This window comes from Bombus affinis, chromosome 4, assembly GCF_024516045.1.
Source record: "Bombus affinis isolate iyBomAffi1 chromosome 4, iyBomAffi1.2, whole genome shotgun sequence".
Lineage (NCBI taxonomy): Eukaryota > Metazoa > Arthropoda > Insecta > Hymenoptera > Apidae > Bombus > Bombus affinis.
Genome location: NC_066347.1, coordinates 6,431,113 through 6,457,333, shown reverse-complemented (window position 1 = coordinate 6,457,333; position 26,221 = coordinate 6,431,113). Strand labels below are relative to the sequence as shown.

Genomic DNA, 26,221 nt, shown 5'->3' with positions numbered 1-26,221 from the left:
ATTATAATTCTTAGAAACGAGGGTGAGAAGTTTATTCGTGTTTTATAAACGTTTAAAAAGTTTCCTTTTTGAGACAAATATTTGTTATTTAAGATCAGCAATCTCATACGTGGATACGTAAATTTTCTTCTCTCTACGGGGTTACGAAACTGGATGCTTATTTCTTACTGAAATACATTATTTCTCTTTTCGACGATCATTATAAAATGCGGATAGTTCGACGTTAATTTCAGAAATATTCTATTATATGAGATTGTCATTACCAGGACTTATATCAGTTGACATTTTCCGATTATGAATAAAGATCTTCATTCTACTTAAATAGAGTGCAATATATTTAAAGACACGATTTATTCTGAATATTCTAATCAATCAGGTTACCTAGCCAGTATACATATAATGCAAAAACTCTTCGATTACGCCATTCAATGGAAAATTATTTCAATTAACGTAGCTCATTTGCATTAACATAGTATTAGAAATGAATACGATATCCGTAATCCACACGTTGTTACGATAAATTGCTCGCAAGTTATACTAACGAGACTCGATTCTACGAGCGATATTGTAAACGAAGAAGAAGCTGCTTGTTCTTCTATGAATAGAAGATCCATAGAAGTCTCAATCTTCAACTTCCGATGATCTACTTCTCCTTTCACTTTGATTTATGCTTCATTCATCGCTTCCTATCGGGCTAGTTAATGGTCAGAAAAGACATTTCGATATTATCTTCCAACCGACTTCACTTTACTTCCACTTAATTGCTACTCTATAGTCCTCAACGCAAATGAACACAAGATCCTAGGATTACGCGTTACGCCGATGAACTACCTGAGAGCAACAGAAGATTCTGAGATACAATCAACGCTACGGATGAGACAATTTTTCATTTTCTTCTATTCTAACATCTTCCAATAGAACATTCCTCTGATAAAATATGGTAGAATATTCCTCTAATATAACTTGTGATTAAATTGCGGATGTTCATGAATTTATGATGCAGATACATATCTATTGGAATCCATATAATGTTCCAAAATATATGCAGCCACTTTCGAATGTATTCGAATACTTCTAGGAATCTACGATAAGTGTTGAAATATTTTCGTGAGCCACTGTATATAAAGAATTCATTGTAATATTTAATAGGTGAAGCATATCATATATTTAGATTTCATTCCTATAATTATGTTTACAAAAAGATAAAATTGCATAAATATATCCAGAGTGTTCTTATGATTTATGAAAAACGATGCACTTTTGAACCTTTCTGTATCTTGTTTTCAATTATCCAGCTGAAAGTATAACAACATAACCGACTGTTATTTTAATCGCATGTGATTAACGCGCTTGGCTCTCGCTTTTTATTTCTTTACTTGCATTTATCTAAAAATTGAAACGTAGCGATTACATTTGTAAGTTAATTATACACCGTGTGTTTGCATCTACATAAAAGATAGAGAATAATTTATGGGATAATTGAAAAGAGAGTGATTCTTGGTATAAAAATAAGGAAATTTTATCACAGTCTGAAATAAATAGTAGAAATGCAAAAACACTCTACTGGTTCGCAGTATATCGTTTGCCAATATAAATGATAACCTCGAGCCAAACCTTGTAAGTCCGCGAAAGCCTTGATAATTACCACGTTCAGAAGGAAGTAATTAGCGTTTCGGTGTTTGACTCTTCCAGAATATTAATTCCGCCTGTGGCGGACGAATTTTACGAAATAAGTTCATTCAGGCGCGAAAATAACATACATGGAAAGCGTCAATTAATCTTCAATATCGATGCTTGACGTGTAAGCAAATCAAAACGAATCATCACCCAAGCTCTCCAAATTCCGAACCCCACACCACTCAGCCTTCATTCATTCGTTCCTTGCCAACACCTTCGATAACACGATCCAACGATCCATCAAAGCTTTCAATCTCACAAATCAACCATCCAAGATTATAAAATCTCGTGTAACCCACGTTTCCTCGTGAAGCAAGATCTCGACAGCGTATCTTTACTTGTAAGGAGCTTGTAGACGAACGAATTCTGTCGGTTTCCAGGTGTGTCCCTATCGATCGTGTTTTACGCATTCCTTGAAAGTTACGGTTATAGTTGATGCATGTCCCGACGAACTGGCATTTTGACAAATGAAACACCCGAAGAACGAACTGCATGCAAAACTACTTTCGCAAGAAGCTATTGAATATTTACTTAAGATAAGTAAATATCTATTTGTTAGTTCAGACAATCAATGATATAAAAATCAAATTATCTTTATATAAAAATGTTCGATATATATTGATCTATATTTCGACGTACTACTCGTCAGAACGACGGAAATTTTATCTACTGTAGCTTAATTTTGGCAGAGCAGTTCTAGAGCAGAGTTCCATTGGATTGCTCGAGATAAATCGCGAAATCCGCGACTCGCGAAGGAAACGCGCGAAGAAAATTAACGGACGGTCGTCGTGTGATTGTTCAACCCCCACCATTCGCTATGGCGAAGAAGAAACGAGACAAAGACAGGCTGATTGTCATTCAAACGGCACAAGCGACCGGTGACTGCCCTTGGCCACACGGAAAGGCGACGCTTCGCAAACGAAACGCTTTAATGCCTGAAAGAGGAGACATAATTGTCGGCTCCGCTTCTCCTGGTGTCGTTAAACTCGTTAAGCTACTGTCGAGGGTCAATAATCCAACATACTCTGGCGTCTAACTGGCATTCTTGTTTGTTCTATTTTCGAGAAGATTATCTCATTTTTCTCATCATATATATTTTTTTCTTTTTTTTTTTTTTTGTCGTTAAAGGTCAAAATTGTAAGAAGTTCTTCTTAAAATTCTTTTCTCTGGCAATTTACATGCTTGAATCCTATCTTTTAATATTGTATCGATTAATTTTTAACGATTTCTTTAAGATTTCGCCATTATTGTCTCTTCTTTCATATAGATCGTACAATTTTATAAAGTTCGAGGAAATCAAATGGGCTAATCCTGTACCATGGGTTTTTCCTGTTCCTCTTATTCCTTTTCTTTCTTATCTCGGTCGGTATAAAAAATGGTTCTTTATCATTTTTTTGAGATTTGAAGTTGGCTGGTTGATTGATGGTGTTTGACTAGAGAGGAAAATAGAGAGAAGCTGCCTTTTCTCACCTTTTTTATGTGACATGTGCGAGATTTAGTGATCGTTAAATGTTTGGTACCTAGTTTATGGTTTAGATCGAATAAAGAAAATGATTTCGTTTTACAACAGGGAAATTTCGTTTCGTGTATTGTGAATATACATGTGCTTATTTTATCCTTAACTTTCCCTGTAGACTGTAAACAAAAGGAAAAATTTTTTAATAGTATTCAGTCTATCCATATGGAAAAGGAAGGAAGAGAAATTTAGAAAAAATATGCAATCAAACAAAATCTCATTTTGTATATGTCAATGTAAACAAATAATAAAAATGCAAAGAAAAATCTAATCTTTCTTCTTACAAGATCTTAATCACGACTTATGATAAGATTTTTTTTTTAAATTATTACCTCTCTTTGAAAATCTATCTACTTTTAGCTCGGTTTAGTATGCGTGTACTTTATTTTTATTCTGCATCTTTGATTTCAACATTTCTTCCACATTTTTAACTTCAAATGGAGCAAGTCAGCTGAACATTTTATTTTCGTAGACGTCAAACGCAAAGACTCCTAAATATTTTACCGGGAGCAATAATAATTCATGAGAGGGTAGTTTCTTTCTGCATTGGTGGATAACCCAGATTTTCTTTGAAAAAGTTTTCAATGATTTCACTGAGTAATATCCCAAGACACAACGAGTTCGCGTGCGTATATTGTATTACGATCACGGGAACGTAATCGCCGACGTGATTCTCGTTGTCGACAACGTCCACCGGTGGAATTTATTGCAGCCACCCTGTTACCCCACTTTCCCTCGAGAAACTCGGTGATTGTAAAATACTGCAACGAAAACGCGGCTTTCTTTGTCCCAGCCTGGATAAATAAATTTGAAAGTTGGGAATGCATCGGTGTGAAAAAACGTGATATTTTTTCTTGGCATCTCTAACGTGATAATGGAAAAGTTTTGACCCCGCTAGAACAGTTCAACGGTATAAATTATGGTCGTTATCATCGTTAAAAAATGTATTTCGACGCGAAATTTCCCTTTTTATCAATTCTATAGCTAAAATTAAAAAATATAATATAACTTGTTATCTGTATTTTGTTCAGTTTTTACATATATTTAAATATATGTATCTAGGTATCTTGAGAAGTTATTAAGTCTTTTAAGAACTCGTTAAATTTTAGGAAAATGTAGATATGCGAAGTAAAATATCTTTTTCTTATCTCAATGCTTTATTTATCATTTATAAGATTCTATTAAAAGCTATCATATTCGACCCATAAAACTATTGTCTTTGTGTTTATAAAATTAATCTCTGTGTTTATTAATAACATAAAAACATATTGTATATTACCAAATAGCAAAGATTATAACATTTTCTCGTGTCGTTATGTTTTATTCATATTTGTATCAAATGTCTATTTAATAAAACGATATATGACGATTATTATATAATACTTTATGGTTATATTTACTTATAAAACTTTATGGTTCTTTGTTTCAGAAATTATTGTCATTCTTTCACCCCAAATCAACACGAGTGGACAAGTCGGACAACAACAATACGACCAACTCCACGACTAACAACATTCATAACAACATGCCGATACACGAACCTATCAATGCCACATCTCACGACGTATATCGTACGTACAATTACGCATTTGCATAAAATTGAACTGGTGCTATATCACTTAACCACAGGGTGCCTGCAAGGGAGTAATAAACGATTCTCGAACGCTATTCTCTGTTGTTCTTGCCAATATCAAAATGATACTCTGTGTATTGTATCGATAAAGTCAATCGAGTGTGCACGTGAATATATGGGGTTACGTGATTTACGCGAATTAATACCTTTTCTTTTTTCTTTTGAGAACCTTGACATCGTTTTTAATGACGTTTATATTCGTGCACTTTTCAAGGAATACATTTTCACGTTCACTTTCAGGCACCCTAAATTGTAACAGTTATAAAAGAAAATTATATTCGAGGAAGAAAGCGATAAGAAACGATTAGATCGTGTTCTAAGAAATTTGCCTGTTTCTACGAGCTGAAAGTGATTTTAAAATTTTCATTTAATATAAACTGTTCACGGTAGCGAACATAAAAGATACAAGTTCATGTTTTACATTTTTTTCACTTATAATTTTGATTTCGATTTCGATAAATAACTTGCACTGACTTCGTCAATAATTTTAAATTCAACAAGCATCGTCACGCTCTAGAATCACAAACATTTCAATGGAATACTCACTTGTGCTAATCTGTTCGTAATATTAATTTATCCTGAAGAAATAAAGCACGATAAGAGAATTATAAACAAAAATTTGTTAATATCAAATTACATTTGTTTTATATTTCATGCTATACCTTATATATTGTCATGATTTATATATTATTTAAAAAAAAAAAAAAAACAGCTGGGAGATTGCCAATGACAGCTGCGGAAGCTCTCAAGTTTTATGGTTCGAGGCTCACCGAGTTCGAGCGCGCCGAAATCGAAAAATACTCGGAGATTTGGTATCTCGGACTGTCAGCCACGAAAATTCGTGGCGAGGAAGGCGCAGCCCAGAATGGTGGATACGACGACGAAAATGGTAGTTACAACAAGGTCTTCCACGATCATATCTCGTATAGGTGAGTTTTTCCTTTTTATTTTATTTATCTTTCGTCATTGCCTCTTTCTCTAAGAAACTTTCATTTTAATAGCTTAACATTCGAATGAACGTTTTATTCGCGCGTCGATTTTACGGTTTCCTATTATCCACGCGTTTCGACCGCGGTTAAGAGCAATAAACGATTTAATAGGTTGCGCATTCTATTCGTCGATTAAACCGAGAAATAAAACGTAATTGTCGTGATTTTTATATTCCTAAAGCAGCTTTTTAATCTTTCTCTCGTTTTATTCGCCTAATAAACGATGCTCTGTTTTTATCTATAATCATTTCTCACGGAAAATTTTTCTTCCGATTAATCAGATTACTCGAATTTTCCATCGTAGCTCGTTCACATTGGATAGAAATTAAGGAAATAAATGTTTGTGTAAATAAATCTTCTACTTAATCTTTGTGTACGTTCAAGGTTACACAATCAGCTTTATGTTATAAATTGCAAGATAATACTTCAAAGCGAAGAGAAAAGCTTAAGACGATGCAACTGAAACGGTAAATATCGCCTTCCAAGTCATGTTCGTAGCACGCAATCGCGTCCACGTTTCTTTTGCCCTGTTGTTACTTAAATCAGAAGTAGAGTATCGAGGAGCAATCATTCTACGCGAAACGAGATACGCTGCTTGAAAGAAACAAGCTTACAGGCTTCGATCATTTTGTAAGCAGAACAAACGCACTATCTATCGTGGGAACGTCCTATGAAAACTGAATCTTCGATTCTTCGATCTAAAGTACGTTTCAATGTATTTCTTTATAACGTGGAAATTGGATATTTGCGACATTTACGAGACGATATTACACTCGTCATCAAAACTTTCTTAAAAGAACTAGCTGCAACCCTTACAGAATACCATTTATAAATTAACACGATTTACAAAAAAATCTCAATTTTGATAACTGTAGAAAAATCAGGCCTATAAGTTACGTCTTTTTCTATTTGATACGTCAGACATAACATGACGTAATATTTTAATAAAAAGAGTGAGAGTTCTTGCAAATTGAAAGCTCTATAACCGATGGATTCTTTATATACAATAATAACAATTGTGATCGACTACAAATCTTCAATTTAATAATAAAAGAACACATTAGAAGCTAGAGTACATCGAAATATATAACTTCTAAGTTACGACGATTAAAATCATTTTTGGTAATTTCAATAGTATTATTATCAGTGTCTTGCTCAATGACAAAACGACTCTTCGAAACTTTTCATACTCCCCAAATCGAAATATAGAAAAGAACCTACCTTGCGATATGATTTAGAAAGCAGTTGCGATCATACAAATATAATCATAAATAATACGACATGAAGATACCAAAGGCATAATAAGAAACAAAATGCAGAAAAATATTCCAAAGATCATAAATTTATATTCTAAAAAAATGTTCGTAGCACTAAAAACTTGTCATTTTCTGTACAGATACGAGATATTGGAGGTGATCGGGAAAGGAAGCTTCGGACAAGTAATCAGAGCATTGGATCACAAGACGGGACAGTACATCGCCATCAAGATCATCAGGTGAGCGAACGTCTTAACGATCCCTGATGTCTCTTCGATGAATCAGTTTATTTTACCATACAGATTCGCGTTTACGATCATGGCTCGTTTTTATCGTTGCTCATCCTCCGTTTCCTTTCACGCGTACCTATCCGGTTTTGTTCGATCCTAAAGCGACATATCATACAACGTACTTCTTTACAGGAACAAAAAGAGATTCCATCATCAGGCGCTCGTCGAAGTGGAGATCTTGGAACACCTCAGGAAGAAGGATTTGGAGGCGAACGCGTCGCACAATGTGATACACATGCTAGAATACTTCTACTTTAGAAACCATTTGTGCATCACCTTTGAGTTAATGAGGTACGAAGTATGCTTCGTCTTCGTTTTAGTTTTTCCTTTAATCTTCGCTCTCCTCTTTTGAGGAAACATGCACTTGATAGCGTTCCAACAATAGAAGTGTACCGATGACTAAAGTGAAAAACTTGTACCAAAGAAAGCACACTGAAAGGTATATGAAAAGGTACATATATAACATAGGGAGAGAAACAAGATTTTGTCCATATATTTTGCAAACAAATCTTTCGAATCTCTGAAAATGCACCGTTATGACTGTGGAAAATTTCTTGTAGAAAATTACTCACATAGATCGTGTTTCTTCTTACAGTTTGAATTTGTACGAGCTAATCAAAAAGAATAACTATAAGGGATTTAGCCTGAGCCTAATACGACGATTCGCCAACTCGTTAGTTAGCTGTTTGAGACTGCTGTATCGAGAGAAGATCATTCATTGCGATTTGAAACCCGTAAGTATACCATGTTTGATCTCAAATTACGATCTCATTCATAGAATTCAAAAGCTAAACTTTTTAACTATTGTAAAAATTGTGAACTTCGAGTTCCACAGTTTTCCTTTTTTTTTTTCTTTTCTTTTTTCTAGAATTAAAACCTCGTTAGAGTTTCTATATTTCCTTTGTCCCGATCAATTTTTTCAAAAAATCAAAGAAAATATCTCTGTTCAGTTGATAAAGGTTCCAAGTTCTCGGTAGTTGACGCGTTAATGAGAGGACCGTGTTCAAAGTAAATAGTGATGTAAAGAGCAAAGAATGCAAGGGGTTAATGGGAGCGAGGTCTCTCCCTGTGGTTAACGCCATTTTCTAATCCGTCGTTCGTGTTCGTTGCAGGAAAACGTGCTTCTGAAACAGCGGGGATGCAGCTCGATTAAGGTGATAGATTTCGGATCCTCGTGTTATAGTCACCAGCGTGTATATACATACCTTCAGTCCAGGTTTTATCGAAGTCCAGAAGTGATTCTGGGTCTCCCATATGGTACGCCGATCGATATGTGGAGTTTAGGCTGCATTTTGGCCGAACTTTACACCGGTTGCCCGTTATTCCCAGGCGAGGATGAGATCGAACAGCTTGCCTGCATCATGGAAGTTCTTGGCCTTCCGCCGGAACATATTATCGATCATGCGACTCGTCGCAGGCTTTTCTTCGGTGAGTAGAAACACGAAGTGGGGATGTTCTTATTATGCGTACTGTATCATTGAGAAGTTGATAAATTATAGTGGTAGAAGAGGGAAGGATCTTTTAATAAGGATATTGGGCAGGGTTGATACGTAATTGTATAGCTAAAATCGAAAGGATCGGTTTCAGATCCGAAGGGAAGTCCTCGATGCGTGACAAACAGCAAGGGAAAGAAAAGGTGGGCTGGTAGCAGGAATCTTGCCATAGCTCTCCGTTGCACTGACACACTTTTCGTTGACTTCGTTCGCAGATGCCTCGAGTAAGTTTCTTCTGATAATTTTTGATTACGTTCTTGCCATCCTGAAAAAAGGAGAGAATCGCGAAAGATTATTTATCGCGTGTTCGTTTTGGAGAAATTTTGATTGATATATGACTTATACAGTACGTTTTCATTATACGTAATTTATAATTTCTTCTCCAATATAAAATGGGGACATTTAACCGCTATCTCGCAGGTGATGCGATTACTCTAAACAGTTAATAAGAAAGCGAGAAAATATATTAAACGAGGAATTAAAAAATGGATCTCCAAATGAAATAAAACATTTTATTGAACACCGCATTTTAAAGAACATTCGCATTATTTATTGGATAAGACTTGTAATACATTTTGCTCCCTTAAGACTAAAAATAACAATCTGGATCCTGTTCCAAAGAATCGACACGAAGTCATCTGGCTTGAAAGACACATAAAGCACGGTCATTAGCTCGTTCAAACATCATCATCGCGCAGCAGAGAAACGTTTCTAACGAAAGTGTATTCCTCTTTTCCGACAGGTGGGATCCAAAGAAGCGCATGACCCCCGACGAGGCAATGCGTCATGAGTGGTTGAACTCTTCTTCCTTTCACGTCGGCTCCTCGACGTCGACGATAGCCGCGTCGACGGTAAACGCGAACACGAATGCGAACGCGAACACAACGAGCATGGAAACCTCGTCGCAGTCCGCCCACGCTCAGACGGTGAGCGTGACGGTAAGCGCGCCGAGGCAACGGGCGACCACCGTCGAGGATCCTCCGTACCCGATGTATCGTCTGTGCAAGGGACGTAAGTACGTGCAGAGGATCAGTACGACCGAAACCACCGACAACGCAGGTCTCGTAGTGAAAAGCAAGCTGAACGGAAGCGCGAGCAGCCACGCGCTCGCGAGTAGCACGCAGACCACTACCTCGAGGCACGCTTCGACCGGCGATATCGTCGCGAGTCTGGATCCAAATCTCGACGATTCCGGTACGTTTTTACCGCCGATATTGTGAAATCGGTTTTGCGCTACCCACTTCTAGATGCTTTCGCGTGTCGCGATCGGACAACACTCGCTCTCCGACATACACCGAGATGATATATGAAAAGATTGTTTTATACACTAATTATTGTAAGAAAATGACAGGCGTATGTTGGTCACTTTTTTTGTTAGTTGAAACAAATAACAGGTTGGATGGCTGATTTGGTCACGACAATAAAAAGCAAGCCACGTACACATACACAAACGCACGGTCGTTCGTACGACCGGTTAAGACCAAAATAATCTACAATTCATGAATTTATCAATTACGATGATGGCACTCTTATGAAGATGGATAATTCACGAGTAGCGAGTTTCGATATCCGGTGTACTCGAAGAGTGAGAGAAAAGAAACCCTTGGGAATGATACATGACATCGAGGCACGTAGAATTGGCTGGCTGTGGATCTGGCCCCGGATCGTTATCGATGCCAAAAGACTAGTCTAGTGATTTCTTGCTAGTCTCTCGGCGTTGTATCGAGGCCAAAACAATACGACGAGGCGCGCGCGCGATGCGAACAACGAGCAGCATGATTTTTAATTATAGTAGAAACGGAGAACGCGGTCGTTTCGGTTCGTTCAGTCGCGACTGACAAAAAAAGGAATTAAAGAAAAAAAAAAAAAAAGAGGAGAATAAATGAAATCTGATCCCAGCGGCCCCAACGTCACTCAGGTAATATCGTAAACGACGCGCGTGCACCGATATCGGAGAAGTCGATCGGAAGTAGAGTTTCGTTCCCTCACTCCCTATCCAAAACGTTCACTCCTTATCCTCCAAGTGTTTAGCGAGAATTTTGCTACTGTAGCCGAGACGATACGTGTTTCTTATTTTTATTTTTTTATTTTTTTTCTCTTTTTTTTGCAAACCGCGAGTCGAGCAAAAGAGAGGATCGTTTGCCGCGTGCACACTTTTTCCAACGATAACGATCACATCAGCGCGTCGTTCATCGAGAGGGACAGAGAGAGACTATCAACATGAACGACGCGCCTCTCATTCGCACAGTTGCCCCTGTGTTTCGAATGATTCATATAAAAAAAAAACATATATATAATTCTATAGGCGCAAACGATCGTCGCGATTAGTAACATTGTAAGAAAAATTCGATTCGCAATCGACGAGCGCAAATTAATGTTATGGTTACTATATATAAATATATACATATGTATACTGTATGTATACGAAGAAATATGTATGAGGAACGCAGCGAGAAAAGGGTGAATGCGTTTTTAACAACGAGATTACCGCGCAACACGAAATTTTCTCATCGAGCATTATGCAGCATCGAATCGCGGTTAAAACGTGGAGAAAGAAGTTTAAAAGAAAAAAAAGAAAGAAGATAAGTAGAACCTGAGTCGTCTGAAACCCCGTGACAACAGGGTCGTACCGATTAATAATGAAACGTCAAGGCAAACCTCGGTGAGAAAGGGAGAGAGTGCGTGTGAGCGAGCGAGAGAGAGAGAGAGAGAGAAAGAAAGAGGCGAAACTCCTGGAAATGGAACATGTGCCCCAGTTTCAACGAGGCCTGAGTAGTCTTATTGTGATATTAATCTACCACTGTCTTTTACGTAGATCTCTGATATTAAGAAGTAAATCGCTATAATTAATGATGATCTTTTTTCATTCTTTACTATCAATCATTATTTTCTTAATATTGATTTATCGCTCTCGCTATTATCGCAAGATTACATAATGACGATATTAACGAAGTTATTCAATGAATAGTAACACAGAAAGATAACATTATTATTATTATCATTATTATTAATTATTATTATTGTTATTACTATAAGGATTGTACAGACATAATTAAGCCTTCAAAATCCAACAATTCACAGCACGCATTCGCTTCTTCTTTAACTTTCATTCTTTTTTTTCATACTTTGATTTTCCTACAATAGAAGGTATGTTTTAGAAATGAGTCGCATGAAATTTCTTCACCACATTGTTCTTCGCATAATTTTTTATCACAGTTACTACTATATTACGGTATGATTTCTCGTCCAAAACGAGATATCAGCATCGTGTTCTTTTTCTGTTCTATTAACCGCCTCAATTTCTCACTATTTCTCATTGTATTTTCACTGTTAAGTTAGCCAATCATTTTAGAAATCGCATCTCTTCGATCATCGATCGACTATTAAAGATTAAGATCGAAGATTCGTGTTATCTTTTAGCGTAAATGCGAAGGATTTGAAGGGAAATAAACCTCTGTATCGTGTAATATACATCGCCTCGACACATACACATATACACACATAACATACACGCGCGCGCGCGCGGCAAAGAGAAGAAGAAACAGTGTTTCCGCTCGGTGTTCAAAAAATCACAATGAAAGTTCAACTAAACGAGAAAAAAAGATATACTCGTAGTTACGATAAATATCATTAGCGTTATCCGTATACTTATAATTGTTCATTATTAGTAATCTTCGACACATATTTTGCCGAGCGTTATTTTTTGCGTTTCGACTGGTAATATAATTAGATAACAAAAATCGCTTCTTATAAGGATGTAAGCGTAAGTTGTCTTCGAGCATTTCGTCGCTGAGCCTCGAGAGGCTATAATGATTCCGACAGTCAAAGCCGTGTGTGAAAATATTAAAACGCATGTACAGGATGGCAGGGAAAAGAACGGAAGAGAAACGAAGTATATTCGTATAACAAAGACTGAAGTAATATACAGCGTCACTTCTCTTAGAATTTTATTTAAAGACATAAACTTCGATCATTTATAATAATAACAAGATACATTTTTATCGTATAAGTACCTATCTACTTTTGTCGATTAAACGACCACAGCCTGTAATGCATTTTTCTTATCTTTCTCGCGTTTTTCTTGCATCCTAAAGAGTGTAAGGAGGAAGATGCAACTTGACCGCAGCATGACGGCTGTGTTCTGTTTTTAAACTGCATGTTTCTTCTGACTTTTGCGTGTTTGGACATTATGATTTTAAAACTATGACTGATTCGTTCAAATACCTCTGATTAACGTTTTTAATTAAACGCATCTTTCCTAAGCATTCGTTTGGTTTGTTTGAGACAAAATCTTGGACATGGCGTAATGGAAGACAACTTACATTATATGAAAGATAAATAGATATATTATGGAAGATGCTAAAGAGAAGAATGTAGGATAAGGTATTCGAAACATGTGTGGATATCTTTGTTCTCTTCTAATATAGAGTAATTCTTAGCAAGTTGATCAAATCAGATTGATTCAAAGGTAGAAATCCTGGAACAGACTTGAATTATAAGTTTGTTATAGTAGTATACTAAATTAACTATACTAGTATACTAAATTAACTATACTAGTATACTAAATTGAAAGTTTTAAAAATCGTTCGGAAAAATTTAGAAAGATATTCAAATATTTTTTACATACCTTATCCTATAAGAATAAAAGACGAACTCGCGTTACTTAATAGCCGATATGTAAGATAGCGTTAATTTTTTAACACGTTTACCATGTGGAGAATATATTTTAAATATCTCGCGGGTTTGTAAATCTTCTAAAAATCGAATTGGTTGATTCAAAGTGCGTAACGAACGGTTCTAAATTCGCAGGCGTCACCGGAACGAGAAAAAGAGAGAGAGCTGCCCACAGAAGCACTTTGTTCGACTATAGTCAGAGCAGCGAGTCCAACATTTAACGACCGTAGTATCTAAGCCACATTTACACAGCACACATACGTTCAGACACACACACGGGACAAACACACAGACAGATTTATAGCAAAACAAGAAATATCAAATTGTGTATAATAACTAACATTAGAGAAAAGAAAAAAAAATAACGCGTGTGCGTCCGTATGCATATGTGCGTGAGAACGAACGAAAAAAAAAAAAAAAGAAAGAAAGCACAGAAATGCAAGAAAAGGAAAAAAAGCAAGGAAGTTACGTGTTACGGAGAGAATGCGTCCAGCGAGAATGCGTTACATTATCGCATATACATATATACATATACAATTTTACGTGTTAAGTAACCCACGCGGAAGCGAAAAAAACGAGTTAAATATAGGATATCCATTTAGAAAATAAATAGAGAAGACCGTTCAAACAACGTAGCTCCAGTACATGGAGTCCTCTATTCCCCTTTACTCTTCCCCCCGGCACTGTTCGATCGTCTACAATTGCATCGATTAAATCGTTTGTCAGATTTTCAATTCAGGGAAAAGAATATCTTTTCGATGATAATCATCCTTCGAGTCTTCTACATGTTACAACGATGACATCTGATCGTCTATGTTCGATGAATTTATATCATCGAACATCGTTTATCGAGTGCGGTGAATGCATATATGTGTCCGATGAATATAATTACACGGCATGACTGCCGCTATTTCACGCGCAAGAGCATACGTTCAGTGTCCAACGTGCAGTAGAAGCAAAAGAATTATATGCTTAAATAAACAGTTACCAATCATTCGATCGAGAAGCATGCCAAAACATCATCTTTGTCGTATCGATTTCTAAGATAAACGATTTAATCGAATAGCATTTGACGCGACAAATCTGCAAGTACGAAAAACATGAGATCGATTTGATAAGCATTTCTATCTTTCGACGTGTTTCTTCGTTCTTACAGAGTCGTTCACGTCGATTGTACAGTCCCTGAGTTTTTAGTTGTGTTCACTATATTGTATACAGTGGGATCAAATTACATGCGTTAGAATCGACTAATCTATGTAAAAACTGATCGTCTCGCGTTGAAGACATGCGCGCTCGCACGCGTATCACGTGAGGCGAGATATGCCTAAAAAGCGTAAACAAAAGTAAATAAAAAATATTAAAATATACTTCCTTTAGAGGTAAAAAGATGTAAGAAGATAAACAAGAAAATGGAAAAAAAGGAAAGAAGAAAAGGAAGATATAAGACAAAGAGGTGTTTGAGCTTGAATAATCAATCGATGTATTCTCTAAAATGGAATTTCTTATGTCAAATTCGATTGGATTGGGAAAGAATCATCTTGTCATCCGGGTTTCTGATAGCCGGAATGACGTGGACATACAAGGCAGTCGCTTTCTAGTCCGAAAATGTGTTACAAGAAAAAAAAAAAAAAGGTGGGGTCTAAAACTCTAAAAAGGTCTAAACTTTTACTAGAGAATAAAAAGGGAAGACTCTCTTTCAGGCTTCAGCGTGGAATGCTCTTAGCGTATGTCTGTTAGGATCAGCGTGTAACTAATTATCGAGTTAACGACGTGATTAGATCTATCGAATTCAATTAGATAGTTATTGTGTGCATATATGGCGAGATCATCGCCATCGCCGCGACCGTCCCTTTTCCCCCTCCCTTTCTGGACGTTCAATTAATTCGTGAAATTTATCGTTGTGACGATTTATTGTTCTTACTCAGTGTATCCCAATAGGACAATCATTAATAACAAATTTTGTGTTAGTGTCAAATTCTCGTAGTTAAGCGTGTGTGGAACTTCAGATAGCGAGTTTATTGTTCTCTTTTTCATCGAAATCTGTACCATTGTTCTTGAGGATTCTGTGCGCTGTTGCCGATCGAAAGAGAGACTACAACGGGATTTGTAAATTTCCTCCGCATTGCGCCGTACGTTTCCGTCATTGTCGAGTTCTCTTGATATGATTAGATTTCATGTGGTTATAACATAGAACATATTCCTCGAAGTAAAAGCATGTACAAAATGTAATAATAAATATATCTTTGGTAACGAGACACAGATTTTTTGCATGTTTGAAACAAAGATTGATATAGCGTAAATTCCAATCGTGATCTTCTTTAGCCGATGTATTAGCGTATGTTACTTTTCGGTTGTTATACCAATTAAACGTATATACATAAATATATGTGCGAGAATTCTGATTCGACGTGTAACGAGATAAGCTTTGCAAAATAAGAAAGAAAAACGAAATATAATATCGGGAGGGGGAAAGGATATTCACAGAGAATAGATAAAATATAGGAGGAAATGAGAGGAAGAGAGAGAGAATGAGAGTGAGAGAGCAGGAATTGATAACGATGATCTGTAACAATTGTAACTCGACATTGAACAGCAGGAAAGATCTTGTTATACCGCGCAAGTGTGAGTTCGTCAATTTCTGCCCAACTTAATTATAGTGAACGAAGAGAAGAATTGCTAATAATTAAAAAAAAATGATTATGATAATGACATTAGTATATGTAACGATACAATACTGAAGCATCATCATCTTTTGTATCATTTGTTCGTTTGTTTTTATCTTACTGCGTTTGTCTTTCATTATTAATGCAATACCAAGATGACTCGGTTTCGACACGATATCTTGTGTGTAAATATATACTAATAAAAAATACAAACATAAAACTGTGTTATTTTTATTATCCCATTATTAAAAAGTTTGTAAAGTACAGGACAATAATTGTAATCTTCTAATTTATTTGGATATAGTTTGAATGAATGTTTAAATGGTTTATTTAATGCACTAGTCTTAAATACATAATTTATATAATGAGAAAAAGGAACATATATATATATATATATATATATAATATATATATACACTACTAAGCATAATAAGTACAAATCATTTATCTGTATTCGGATTATCACTGTTTTACATTGATTATAATATAGTTCCATATCGATGGAAAATTGACTTAAAGCGATATAAATACAGATGATAGAGAATACGATCAGTTCGAATTTTACAAAAGAAAATAAAAAAAAAAAATGAGTACAAAATCATTTTAAAGAAGATTACGTCATTTTACAGAAATTTTCAACAGACAGAAGGCACAGGATGCAATGTTTTACATACATATACATATGATATAGTTAACATTATTACATAGAATTAACATTTTTTGCAAAACGCGTATATTTTGATACTTGTCTCATATCGTGTTCTTTTAGGATATGCATTCTACACACACAAATTTCTAAAGAATTACTAAATAATTTAAGTAACTGTTGAAGAATATTGCATGCACAAGAATAAACATAGATATTTATGTACGCTGATTTGCATTTGATTATTTCAAATTTGGAAGTATAACTTAATATCCTCTTGTCCCAATGCTACCTTCTCCGTTCTCCTTTCTGTGTTTTTCGTTTCTCCTTCTTCTCTTCCCTTAACTGTTTCTGTTTCTCTCTAAATAAGGGCAACATATTTATTAATAATAACATATTATAGTTTTATATAAAAAGGGCAATTTATCGAAAACATACCGATCTTCTTTGTCTTTCTCTTTTTTCCTCTGACTCTCCAACTTAGCTTTTTCCCTCTTTTCTCTCTCCTGTTGTATTATAGCAGCTGTATTGGTATTCTTTTCGATTCCACAGTCTCCACCATTTGCACCATCCTCTTCTCCATCCCCTTCGCTGTTCTCTTCTTCTGACATTTGACTGTATTGCGCAAGAATAGCTTCTCTTATTCTCCTTTCCTCTTCTGTATAACTTCTTTGTGTCGTAGTTGGAAGAGACTGAGATTCCAACATTCTTGCTAATCTGACATCCACATCTTCTACTGGTACTTTTGGAGCACCTACTTCTTCGACAGGTAGACATTCAGCCCAAACTTTTAAGATTTCAGTCACAAGTTTGCTAATGTTATCGTCCTGAAACATAAATAAGATATAGAAATATTTCTATCTTACAAATGAAGAGTATTACTTGTGTAACGTCACTTAATTGCTTACTGCATATCATCGAATTATTAGGATGTTAAAGAATATAGCGAATATCTCAATTATATTCAAGCAATCATGCATGGAAAAGAAATGCACAGTGTGTCGAATTCGACAAAACACATGCGAGTTAACAAGGGAGAAAATAATAATAATCCTGTTGTTATTTTTGACCGGCTAATACACGGCTACGAACAGCAAGCATATTCTAACCTCACAATCCGTGTGCTCCTCACCGTTATGCCCGCGAGTATGACTTCAAGGGCTTCGGTCTTCTCATCCTCCGTCTCATCACCTTCTAAAATTCCTTTGATATACGATCCAAATACACCTTCATCAGTGTTTAGAGCTTGTAATTTTTTGCTGAGCCAAGTATCGAAAGAATTCGTTGCGACCGCCATGTTCGGCTGTTTCACTTTTCCAAGTCCTTCAGTTGGCAACACGGCTAAACCCGTTCAAAGCGTTCCTAACAGAGATAAGTAGGGATATCGCTAATACTTATGGATGATATTCTGCCAAAAAAATGGACACTAGGAATAAAAGCGTTTTGTGGTCAACGTTGCACTATCATCGAGTCTCGTCTCCGATACTCTACTGTTAACAAAAAACGTCATTTAAAAAATAAGCACATAATTTCGTTTATTTTTATAATGAATGTAATAATAGTATAAATAAGTTACTTTTAAGCAATCTAAGCAATCTAAACAATTCCAAACCTTCTCGATTTTAAAAAGGAAGGGGTCTGGTGTCCGTGAACGAAACGTGGAACAAATAACGAGATCCATTTGCAAAAATTTTTTCTTCTGAGAAAATTTTCTATTTTTAATTACTGAACTTTCTGGAAGCTATGTATGTAGATATTTTTCCTTCAATATACGATGTTATTACTGCCACATTTTTCAGCAGCAACAATCTTCGTAGTTAACCTGAAATTTTCTTGAATACAGTATCCTGTCTTCCAGATCCGGATCGTCATGCTGAATTCCCCTATCAGATTTCGCAGGTTTTAATGTACCTGTATCCTGCGATCGTTGTACTATTTTGCAAAATATCTTTGTGCTGGGTATAGTCCTATTGGGATATTTTGCGTCGTATAAACATTGCACTTTAGTGTCATTGCAGCCTGCTGCACCGTAACAAAAGCACATGTCTGAGAGTTCTCCACATGTAATTTCCAATTCCAAATCCATTTCATAATAAATATGGCGATATAAATGATAAATGACGTACAGTACTGCTACATTGCATGCAACACTCGCTACGCGCAATACACACAAGTAACAGTCTTCTAACTTAATATTTTCAGTTCTCTGAAAACTTCTTATCGATTGTTGAAATGATTCTGTTCTTCCTAAACTGTTCTGCATATTGGGAATGAAAGCCTAACAAAGAAAAACGTTCTGATATTGTGTACATATGTATGTACATATGTGTACATTATTTGTTTGTATATACATATGTGTATATAGACGTAACAAAAATTATCTACTTATCATTCGAACTATTTATTCGAAAATGAAAGAAAAGAATGTTACTCTGCATTTTCAACTTATTTCTTCGTGTAAATTAATCCAGTTTCGGGCTGTACAATCCTGTATCTCCAGAACGCAGAAATTACTGAAACTAAACTTTCATATTTTCAGATCGTTGACATTTCGAGAGATAACGTAACTTTCAACTTGATTATGGCACAACACGATCCTTCCTTCTAGTTGACATTTGTCCTCAAAATGACATTTTTATCGTCAAAATGAACACGGGATTATCTTCGTTTTTTAAAACTGTCTCCTTTCTTCGTTCTTAACTTCGAGCTTAAAACGGCACATATTTCATTTGCGAACACTTTCTTGTATTTGTTGTCGCGTGTTCCACTCCGCTTGGTGTCAAAGCTTCCTTATATTCTCCAATATGAGTCACCTTTTCTGATTATCTGCAAAGTATTCGTTTGTTCTAGTCATATTGCCTGCTTGATTTTATTTGGCGTTACAAGGAAACGCGCGCAACTGTGATTTGCTCGTCTGTTGTTTGTTTATATTTACGTAGAATTAAGACGGACATTTGACCACACGTTTATTCCGTACGAGCGATTCGCACTCGATCCGATGCGGCACTCGACTAATTTGCTATGGTAAATTGTTGATCGACGCGAGATGGTTCTTGATTGCGACAGACTAGCCGTTCAACTAATAATAAATACTTGCCAAAGAGATAATTAGAAAAGATAAGTAGATGCACTCGACCTTCCAATTCTACCGAAAACCAGCCGGTTTATGAGACTTTCAAATGGTAGCGTATATTTTTTATAACATTTAGATCCAGCTAGACCCTCCGCGTTTTTCCTTGTCTTTATACATACAATATTATACATACGTCATATTTTATCTTATTTAAGTTATATACTATACATATTTCGTCTATAGTTCTAATATCTTAAAAGAATATTTAAAAAATTTCAACGACCATCTAATAACATATCATCACAAATAAATGGATTACCGATGCACGGTAATATATCTATTGAGCACCTCTCTTTATATTATATTTCGACTTCTGGCCGCCAGATAACAGCATACGATAAAATATCCATAAAAATAAACTCGCGATCTTTAGATATTCATAGTTACTTTTCCTCGTATAATCTAAATTCTATTATTTAAAAATGTATTTCAGGACGCACAAATGAAACCAAATTATTAGACCTTAGTTGGTAAAGTCGTAATCACGATACCGACCTCTCCTACGTATCCGGTTTATTGCAGAGCGTCAATTTCATTTGACGGCAACGTGTTTCTTAATAATATTAAGTTAAACTTAACGCAAATCAATATCATCTCATTTCTCTAATTGATCTCCTGACGATGCGCATAAAAACTGTACAATATCCATAAACTTTACACGCGCACGATATTTAAAATAACGACTTTTTTAACGCTTTAAAACTAATATTAGTTTGAATTCCACTCGCCAAAATCACACGTTACGAAAAGCGGATAGAAATTCGGTCTATTCCAAAACGAAGTTCAGCCAAGTATAAGGCAATTGTCGATGTACAAGTAATAATGCGGAGCTATTCACATTGCATCCATTCATACTATTCGCCTCTAAATTCTCTTATTTCTATTATAAGTACGTAGTTCTATTTAGATGGCAATTCACATTTCGTTGCCATTATGCGTCTGTTGTGACAGTCTAGTTTGGTTACTATAAGCGGGTATCGATTGCGAACGGAAATGCTAATTTAATATTGGAATTACCGTGCAGCCCGATCGTTGTTAGTCCATCACAGTACTGTCAGTGACACTGATCGCGAACGGACCGTGAATATTTTAACAACGATGTGGAACTACGTGTTAATCTCGACCCTCATCTTATTCGCGTCATTGCTGTATCACTGTTATTTCAACGGTCCAACCAGCATTATCGAGCTTCCTAATACGCATTACGATTACATAATCGGTAAGTGGTGAATTTTTCACCGGACAATGTCGGTGACTGCGATACCGTTCGAGTTTTAACTTTTATCCAAAGGAAGCTGGTACACGGAATGTAACTAATTAATCTCTTGATCCGGGCGTTTAATCGATCGATGTAGATGCATGATCGACGTGAATTGACTTTAGCGTGTAACTGAAGGTAACATGGTAAATTGAATTATGAAATAAATTTTCATGATGCAATCTAATATTGCGATTGTGGCTGTATATGGATATAATTTATTATTTTTCGTTCTTATACGTGGAAGCTGATTTTTTGGAGAATTGTGAAGATTTAAATGACGTTAAATTGATGTTTTAAATCGATAAGGAAGTATCGAGTGATACAACGGGCAACATCGAGAAATATGGCCTATTAATTAATTTTAATATCGTAGGTATTATGTAATGAGATAGAATCCATGTAATATAGTGTTTTTAAAAGTAAGATTGTGTAAAGTTTGAATAATTAATTTGCATTTACTACATATGGTGACTTCCTTTTATTGCATATTACAAAATATTAATCATAAAATTAATATTTTCTTTAAGTTCATAAATACAATGGAACATTAGTGTTTGGAAATTTGTAACAAAATTATATTTCCATTATACTACATATGTAATTTGACATTCATATGTAGAATATACGTATATTTTATGTGGTAACGTTCTAACTCTTCTTCTTCATGTACAGCAAGGATGATGATATATTGATAATTTAATTTTTACTTACGAAGTTGGTGCTGGAACAGCAGGATGCGTGCTGGCGTCACGGCTTTCCGAAATTTCGAACGTGTCGGTTTTGTTGGTCGAAGCAGGAGGACATTTCGGATGGATATCGTCCGTTCCAATTTTGGCACCAATTATGCAAAAGACTGACGTCGACTGGTCCTATTCCACGGAACCGCAAAGGTTCTCTTCGAAAGGATTTTGGAATCACGTAAAGGAAAATTGAATATTTTTAGATCACCATAGGAAGTCTTATACAAACACAGATCTTCCAATTTTTATGAATCAAGATTTTATAATTTATATTATAAAACAGTCGGGTTAAAATCTTCCATTTTTCATTTTAAAGCTAAACTTTTGATTCCAATGATTCCATAATATCCATCCTTCGATTATAACATCTTGAATCGGTTAAAAAATGAATATTTTAATTGCCATTGAAAAATGTGAAACAATGCAACGAGCACTCATATTTTTCAATACATTTAAAAAATGTAATGTAAATGTAATGAAACCCGAAATAAACGATATTTTTCGCGAATAGAATCGGTTTAGTTCTATAAATTTTCCTCAGTATGTAGCTGGATAGATTTAAAATTAACAAAAATTCGCTGATCCTTAAAGAATTTTTCTTAATAATTCTTAATTCTTGAAGAATAATTCTTAACAAATATTTCATTCGTTACGAGCAAACTTGATTTTATAAAATGTACCGTTGTAAAAGTCCACGTGGTATCGAGTTCGATTGATTGAAAAACATTGGATTTTATCGTAGATACAAAAGATACCAAGAGGTAAAGGGTTGGGCGGCAGCGGCCAGATAAATCACTTGGTTCACTCCTTCGGAAAGCCGGAAGATTACAAAGCCTGGCCCAGAGGATGGTCACACGCCGATCTACTTCCGTACTTTAAAAAGGTGTCCGATATCATGAACGTAATGTCCAGCCCGGAGGAAGAATATCTGGCGCAAGCTTTTCTCATGGCGGAAGAATCGTTGAAGTTGAATAATGTGACTCTTCAAAAGGGGATGTACACGACGAAAAGAGGTTCCCGCTGGAGCACGTTTAACGCGCATTTGCAAAATGCCTGGAATAGAAAGAACTTGCATATTTTGATAAACACGTTGGTTTCCAAAGTGAGGTTTTATTTCTTCTTCCGCCTTTTCTTTTGAAAGCATCGTACGATAGAACTGCGTTTACCTAAATTTTATTTGTCCCATTTTTATTATAGATTATTACAGGTATTTTATTATACGGTGGCTATAAAAGGTATTTTTGCAAAAATCTTATTTTCCAATATTTTTACCAGCTACCAGGCTTCATTGTCGTAATATTAGAATTGTTTTAATGTAACATCGAACGATATGAAATTTAATATATCTGGGCTTGATTGATCAGCAAATAAATACTATAATCAATACGATGGTCTAGAAGCACCTTTTGCAACCACTGTAGGTTTTAGATCTATACAGTTTAATTGGAATCGAAGATTCAATTTGAATTTGATATTCGATCTATATCGTATTTATATACGATTATTAAACATAACAGAGTAAAATATAATATAATCGCCTGGTGATTTTTAACAAGAATTAAACTTAAATAATCCCCTGAAGATCATTCTCGATGATAAAATATATCAACGTGTGAATCAAACGTTCGAATACATCGTTCGTAAATTTCCAGATACTTTTCAAAGAGAATTTGAACGCAGATGGGATCAAGGTGATTTACAAAGACGGATCGGTGGGAAATATCGCCGCGAGAAAAGAGGTGATCCTTTGTGCTGGTGTTATCAATAGCCCTCAATTGCTTTTGCTTTCGGGAATCGGGTCAGCCGAAGAGCTTGACAAATTTCAGGTGATGAATCATTTGATCTTTTCTCAAACTAAATCTCCGAAATGTGATATCGTAATCATTTTCTACGAATATTTCCTACGAATATGGTTACGTGCAATCAGAGAATAAAGATATTTTTAGATACCAGTGGTGAGCAATGTTCCGGAAGTGGGCAAAAATCTGTTTGACCATCTTCTTCTTCCGCTCTATGTTAATCTACAGGCAAGAGTAAGCATAACTCTGTACAAGTTACAAACGCTTCCTGAGGTACTAAATTATTTCGTCTTTGGAAGAGGTATCAAATTATCTTAAAGTTGTTCTTTTACGTTTTACGATATATTGTCTGAAATTTTAATTTTTTTTTTTTTTTTTTTTGTTACTTTTAAGGATGGTACGCGACTAATGGTATAATGGCGATAGGTCGTGCGAATGATAGCGGAGTTATGCTTTTTGGTATGGGTTCTACCGATGAAAACATATTAAGGAGTTTGTCTAATTACAAAATAGAGGTAAGCAGAACGCCATAATAAATTTCTAATTCGACATCTGTGCGTTTATTTCATGTACATCCTAGTATTCAATGTCCTTCGAAGAGGATTGTTTTGAAGTTAATTTTTTAACAAATTATCATGTATTATTATTTCCTATATATTTCATAGTTTGATATAACATAATCGACGAAATTTTACCAATGTAAACATAACGATCGTATCTCATTAGAGTACTAACGAAATTCTCAAATGTTCGTGTATGATTTGTTATAAGAATTTAAAGAATTTGTTGAAAAGCAAGTTTATGAATATTTGAAATCGTTTTCTACGATTCAACGTATTGAAAAAGGTTATCTTAATAAAATTGTGAATATCCAAACATAATGGAAAATTATGTAAATTGTTACAATTTGATTGAATTGAAAGATATCTCATTGAGAGTAGCATAGAAAATTTTATTCTATAAGAACCATACTCTCTTCTTCGTGATTCTAACTAAACGATATACGTAGCCTTACAAGTCGATGTATCCATCCTATAATAACAACAGTCGCGAAGGATTCCTATTTCTATCCTACTGTTTACAACCAAAAAGTCGTGGTAGCGTTTCACTGAGGTCTAACAATATTCGCCATCATCCAAAAATTGACCCTGCTTACCTTCAGCACTACGACGACGTTCTATGCACTCACGGAGGTAGGCAAATCTTTTTTATCGCGATACATCATCTTTCTTTGCCGTGTCTTTCTTTTTCCGTCGCACTTTGCATGATGAAAGCGAATTTTCCAGCCATAAACTTCGCTCTTCAGACGCTCGAGACGCCCAAGTTTCGTGAGTATGGCGCGAACGTTCATCATCCCGATTTAGAAGAGTGTCGACATTTGCCACAAGACTACCGGGATATCGAGTACACGGAATGCGTGTTGAGAGTCGGTGCTCTCACCAGTTATCACGTGTGTGGCTCCTGCAGAATGGGCACTGACGATCGTGCAGTCGTCGATGAGAAATTACGGTAAGAAAGTTGAGCTTCGTTTTGGAGCATACTAAATTGGTAATTTTCTATTTTTATAACGTACGATATTTTTTAAGTGAAAGTAGAGTCCAAAATAGTAATAATTTTGTTACTTGCTTTCTTACAATACGTTTGAGATAATTCTTTTAAGCAGATTTCAAATATCGTATTGAATATGTATACAACATATATGTAATGTTTTATTGTGAATTATTTGATTCATTAATAACGATATCGTGATATGGGGAATAGATTTAGGTGAGCGTAAATCTTTCTGTTACAGAGTGAGAGGTGTCAAAAGACTGAGAATAGTCGATGCCAGTATATTACCGTCTCCCATTTCCGGTAATCCAAATTCCGTGGTAATTGCCATTGCGGAACGAGCAAGCGATTTAATTCTCGGTCGCACATTCAATTAGTAAAATGTATTTATTATACTGCGTTAAAATGACAAATAATTATATCATCCGTAAGAATAAGTCGAATGTGATTAATTAAAGCCTGAACTTATAACTTACGATATATAGAATATTATTCTGTTATTCTTATAATATATAACGATATAGTATATTATTGTACATATTATCAATGATTTCAAGCGTCGATTTATACAAACTTTATATTATGTATATAAAGTTTGAACGATATTATCGAAGGAGATACGAAGTAACAATCAAGTGGGGAAAAGGACAGGGGAAGAAAAGATGCCTGGTCAGATTTTTTGTAATTTATAATTAATGTTTTCTTGTTTCACAGTAATTAAACAGTTATTAATAGTCTAATTAAATTTCGATTAATTTTTATACAAACAAAAAAGAGGATGAGTTACACTCAACTCGGCGTAGCAGAAACCCCTGCCACCCTGTTCGCGTTCGGAGAAAAAAGAAAAATAAAAAGAAAAATGTATCGTAACGCCATACTTCGCGTTTTCATTCGTCATTT

General features: G+C 35.4%; 3 protein-coding genes across 9 annotated transcripts in view; 2 read left to right on the top strand and 1 right to left on the bottom strand.

The window, feature by feature from the left end:
• LOC126915693 (probable serine/threonine-protein kinase dyrk2) overlaps window positions 1-16,411 on the top strand; it is a 263,932-nt gene extending 247,521 nt beyond the window's left edge. For 2 of the 3 annotated variants that reach the window (XM_050720602.1, XM_050720603.1), the window contains 9 exons: window positions 4,623-4,764; window positions 5,539-5,755; window positions 7,212-7,310; window positions 7,494-7,652; window positions 7,957-8,095; window positions 8,474-8,789; window positions 8,949-9,078; window positions 9,597-10,048; window positions 13,664-16,411. In XM_050720602.1, coding sequence (XP_050576559.1) covers window positions 4,623-4,764; window positions 5,539-5,755; window positions 7,212-7,310; window positions 7,494-7,652; window positions 7,957-8,095; window positions 8,474-8,789; window positions 8,949-9,078; window positions 9,597-10,048; window positions 13,664-13,749 — 1,740 coding nt within the window. In that variant the 3' untranslated portion in view covers window positions 13,750-16,411. Of the gene's footprint in view, window positions 1-4,622; window positions 4,765-5,538; window positions 5,756-7,211; window positions 7,311-7,493; window positions 7,653-7,956; window positions 8,096-8,473; window positions 8,790-8,948; window positions 9,079-9,596 lie in introns of all 3 variants that reach the window. The other variant, XM_050720604.1, reaches the window with a different exon arrangement.
• Window positions 16,412-16,501: 90 nt separating this feature from the next.
• Window positions 16,502-21,123, bottom strand: LOC126915713 (coiled-coil domain-containing protein 43). Of its 4 annotated transcripts, none has more exons than XM_050720655.1 (5): window positions 20,988-21,123; window positions 18,749-19,663; window positions 17,970-18,659; window positions 17,276-17,664; window positions 16,502-17,198 (listed from the first exon to the last, which is right to left on the bottom strand). In XM_050720655.1, exons 3-5 carry the CDS (start codon window positions 18,132-18,134, stop codon window positions 17,126-17,128), a joined length of 627 nt encoding a protein of 208 aa, XP_050576612.1. In that variant the 5' UTR covers window positions 18,135-18,659; window positions 18,749-19,663; window positions 20,988-21,123; the 3' UTR covers window positions 16,502-17,125. The 4 variants fall into 4 exon arrangements, with proteins under 4 accessions (XP_050576612.1, XP_050576613.1, XP_050576614.1 ...); XM_050720656.1 differs by lacking the exon at window positions 20,988-21,123 and having other exon boundaries at window positions 17,970-18,327; window positions 18,450-18,659; window positions 18,749-19,923; XM_050720657.1 differs by lacking the exon at window positions 20,988-21,123 and having other exon boundaries at window positions 17,970-18,199; window positions 18,450-18,659; window positions 18,749-19,923.
• LOC126915701 (neither inactivation nor afterpotential protein G) lies at window positions 21,047-25,758 on the top strand. 2 transcript variants are annotated; one of them, XM_050720628.1, is made up of 9 exons: window positions 21,047-21,189; window positions 21,947-22,149; window positions 22,714-23,073; window positions 23,624-23,797; window positions 23,918-24,071; window positions 24,164-24,285; window positions 24,780-24,963; window positions 25,057-25,279; window positions 25,563-25,758. In XM_050720628.1, the coding sequence occupies exons 1-9, from the start codon at window positions 21,069-21,071 to the stop codon at window positions 25,696-25,698; spliced, it is 1,677 nt and encodes a 558-aa protein (XP_050576585.1). In that variant the 5' UTR covers window positions 21,047-21,068; the 3' UTR covers window positions 25,699-25,758. The 2 variants fall into 2 exon arrangements, with proteins under 2 accessions (XP_050576585.1, XP_050576586.1); XM_050720629.1 differs by lacking the exon at window positions 21,047-21,189 and adding an exon at window positions 21,207-21,366.
• Window positions 25,759-26,221: the final 463 nt, after the last annotated feature.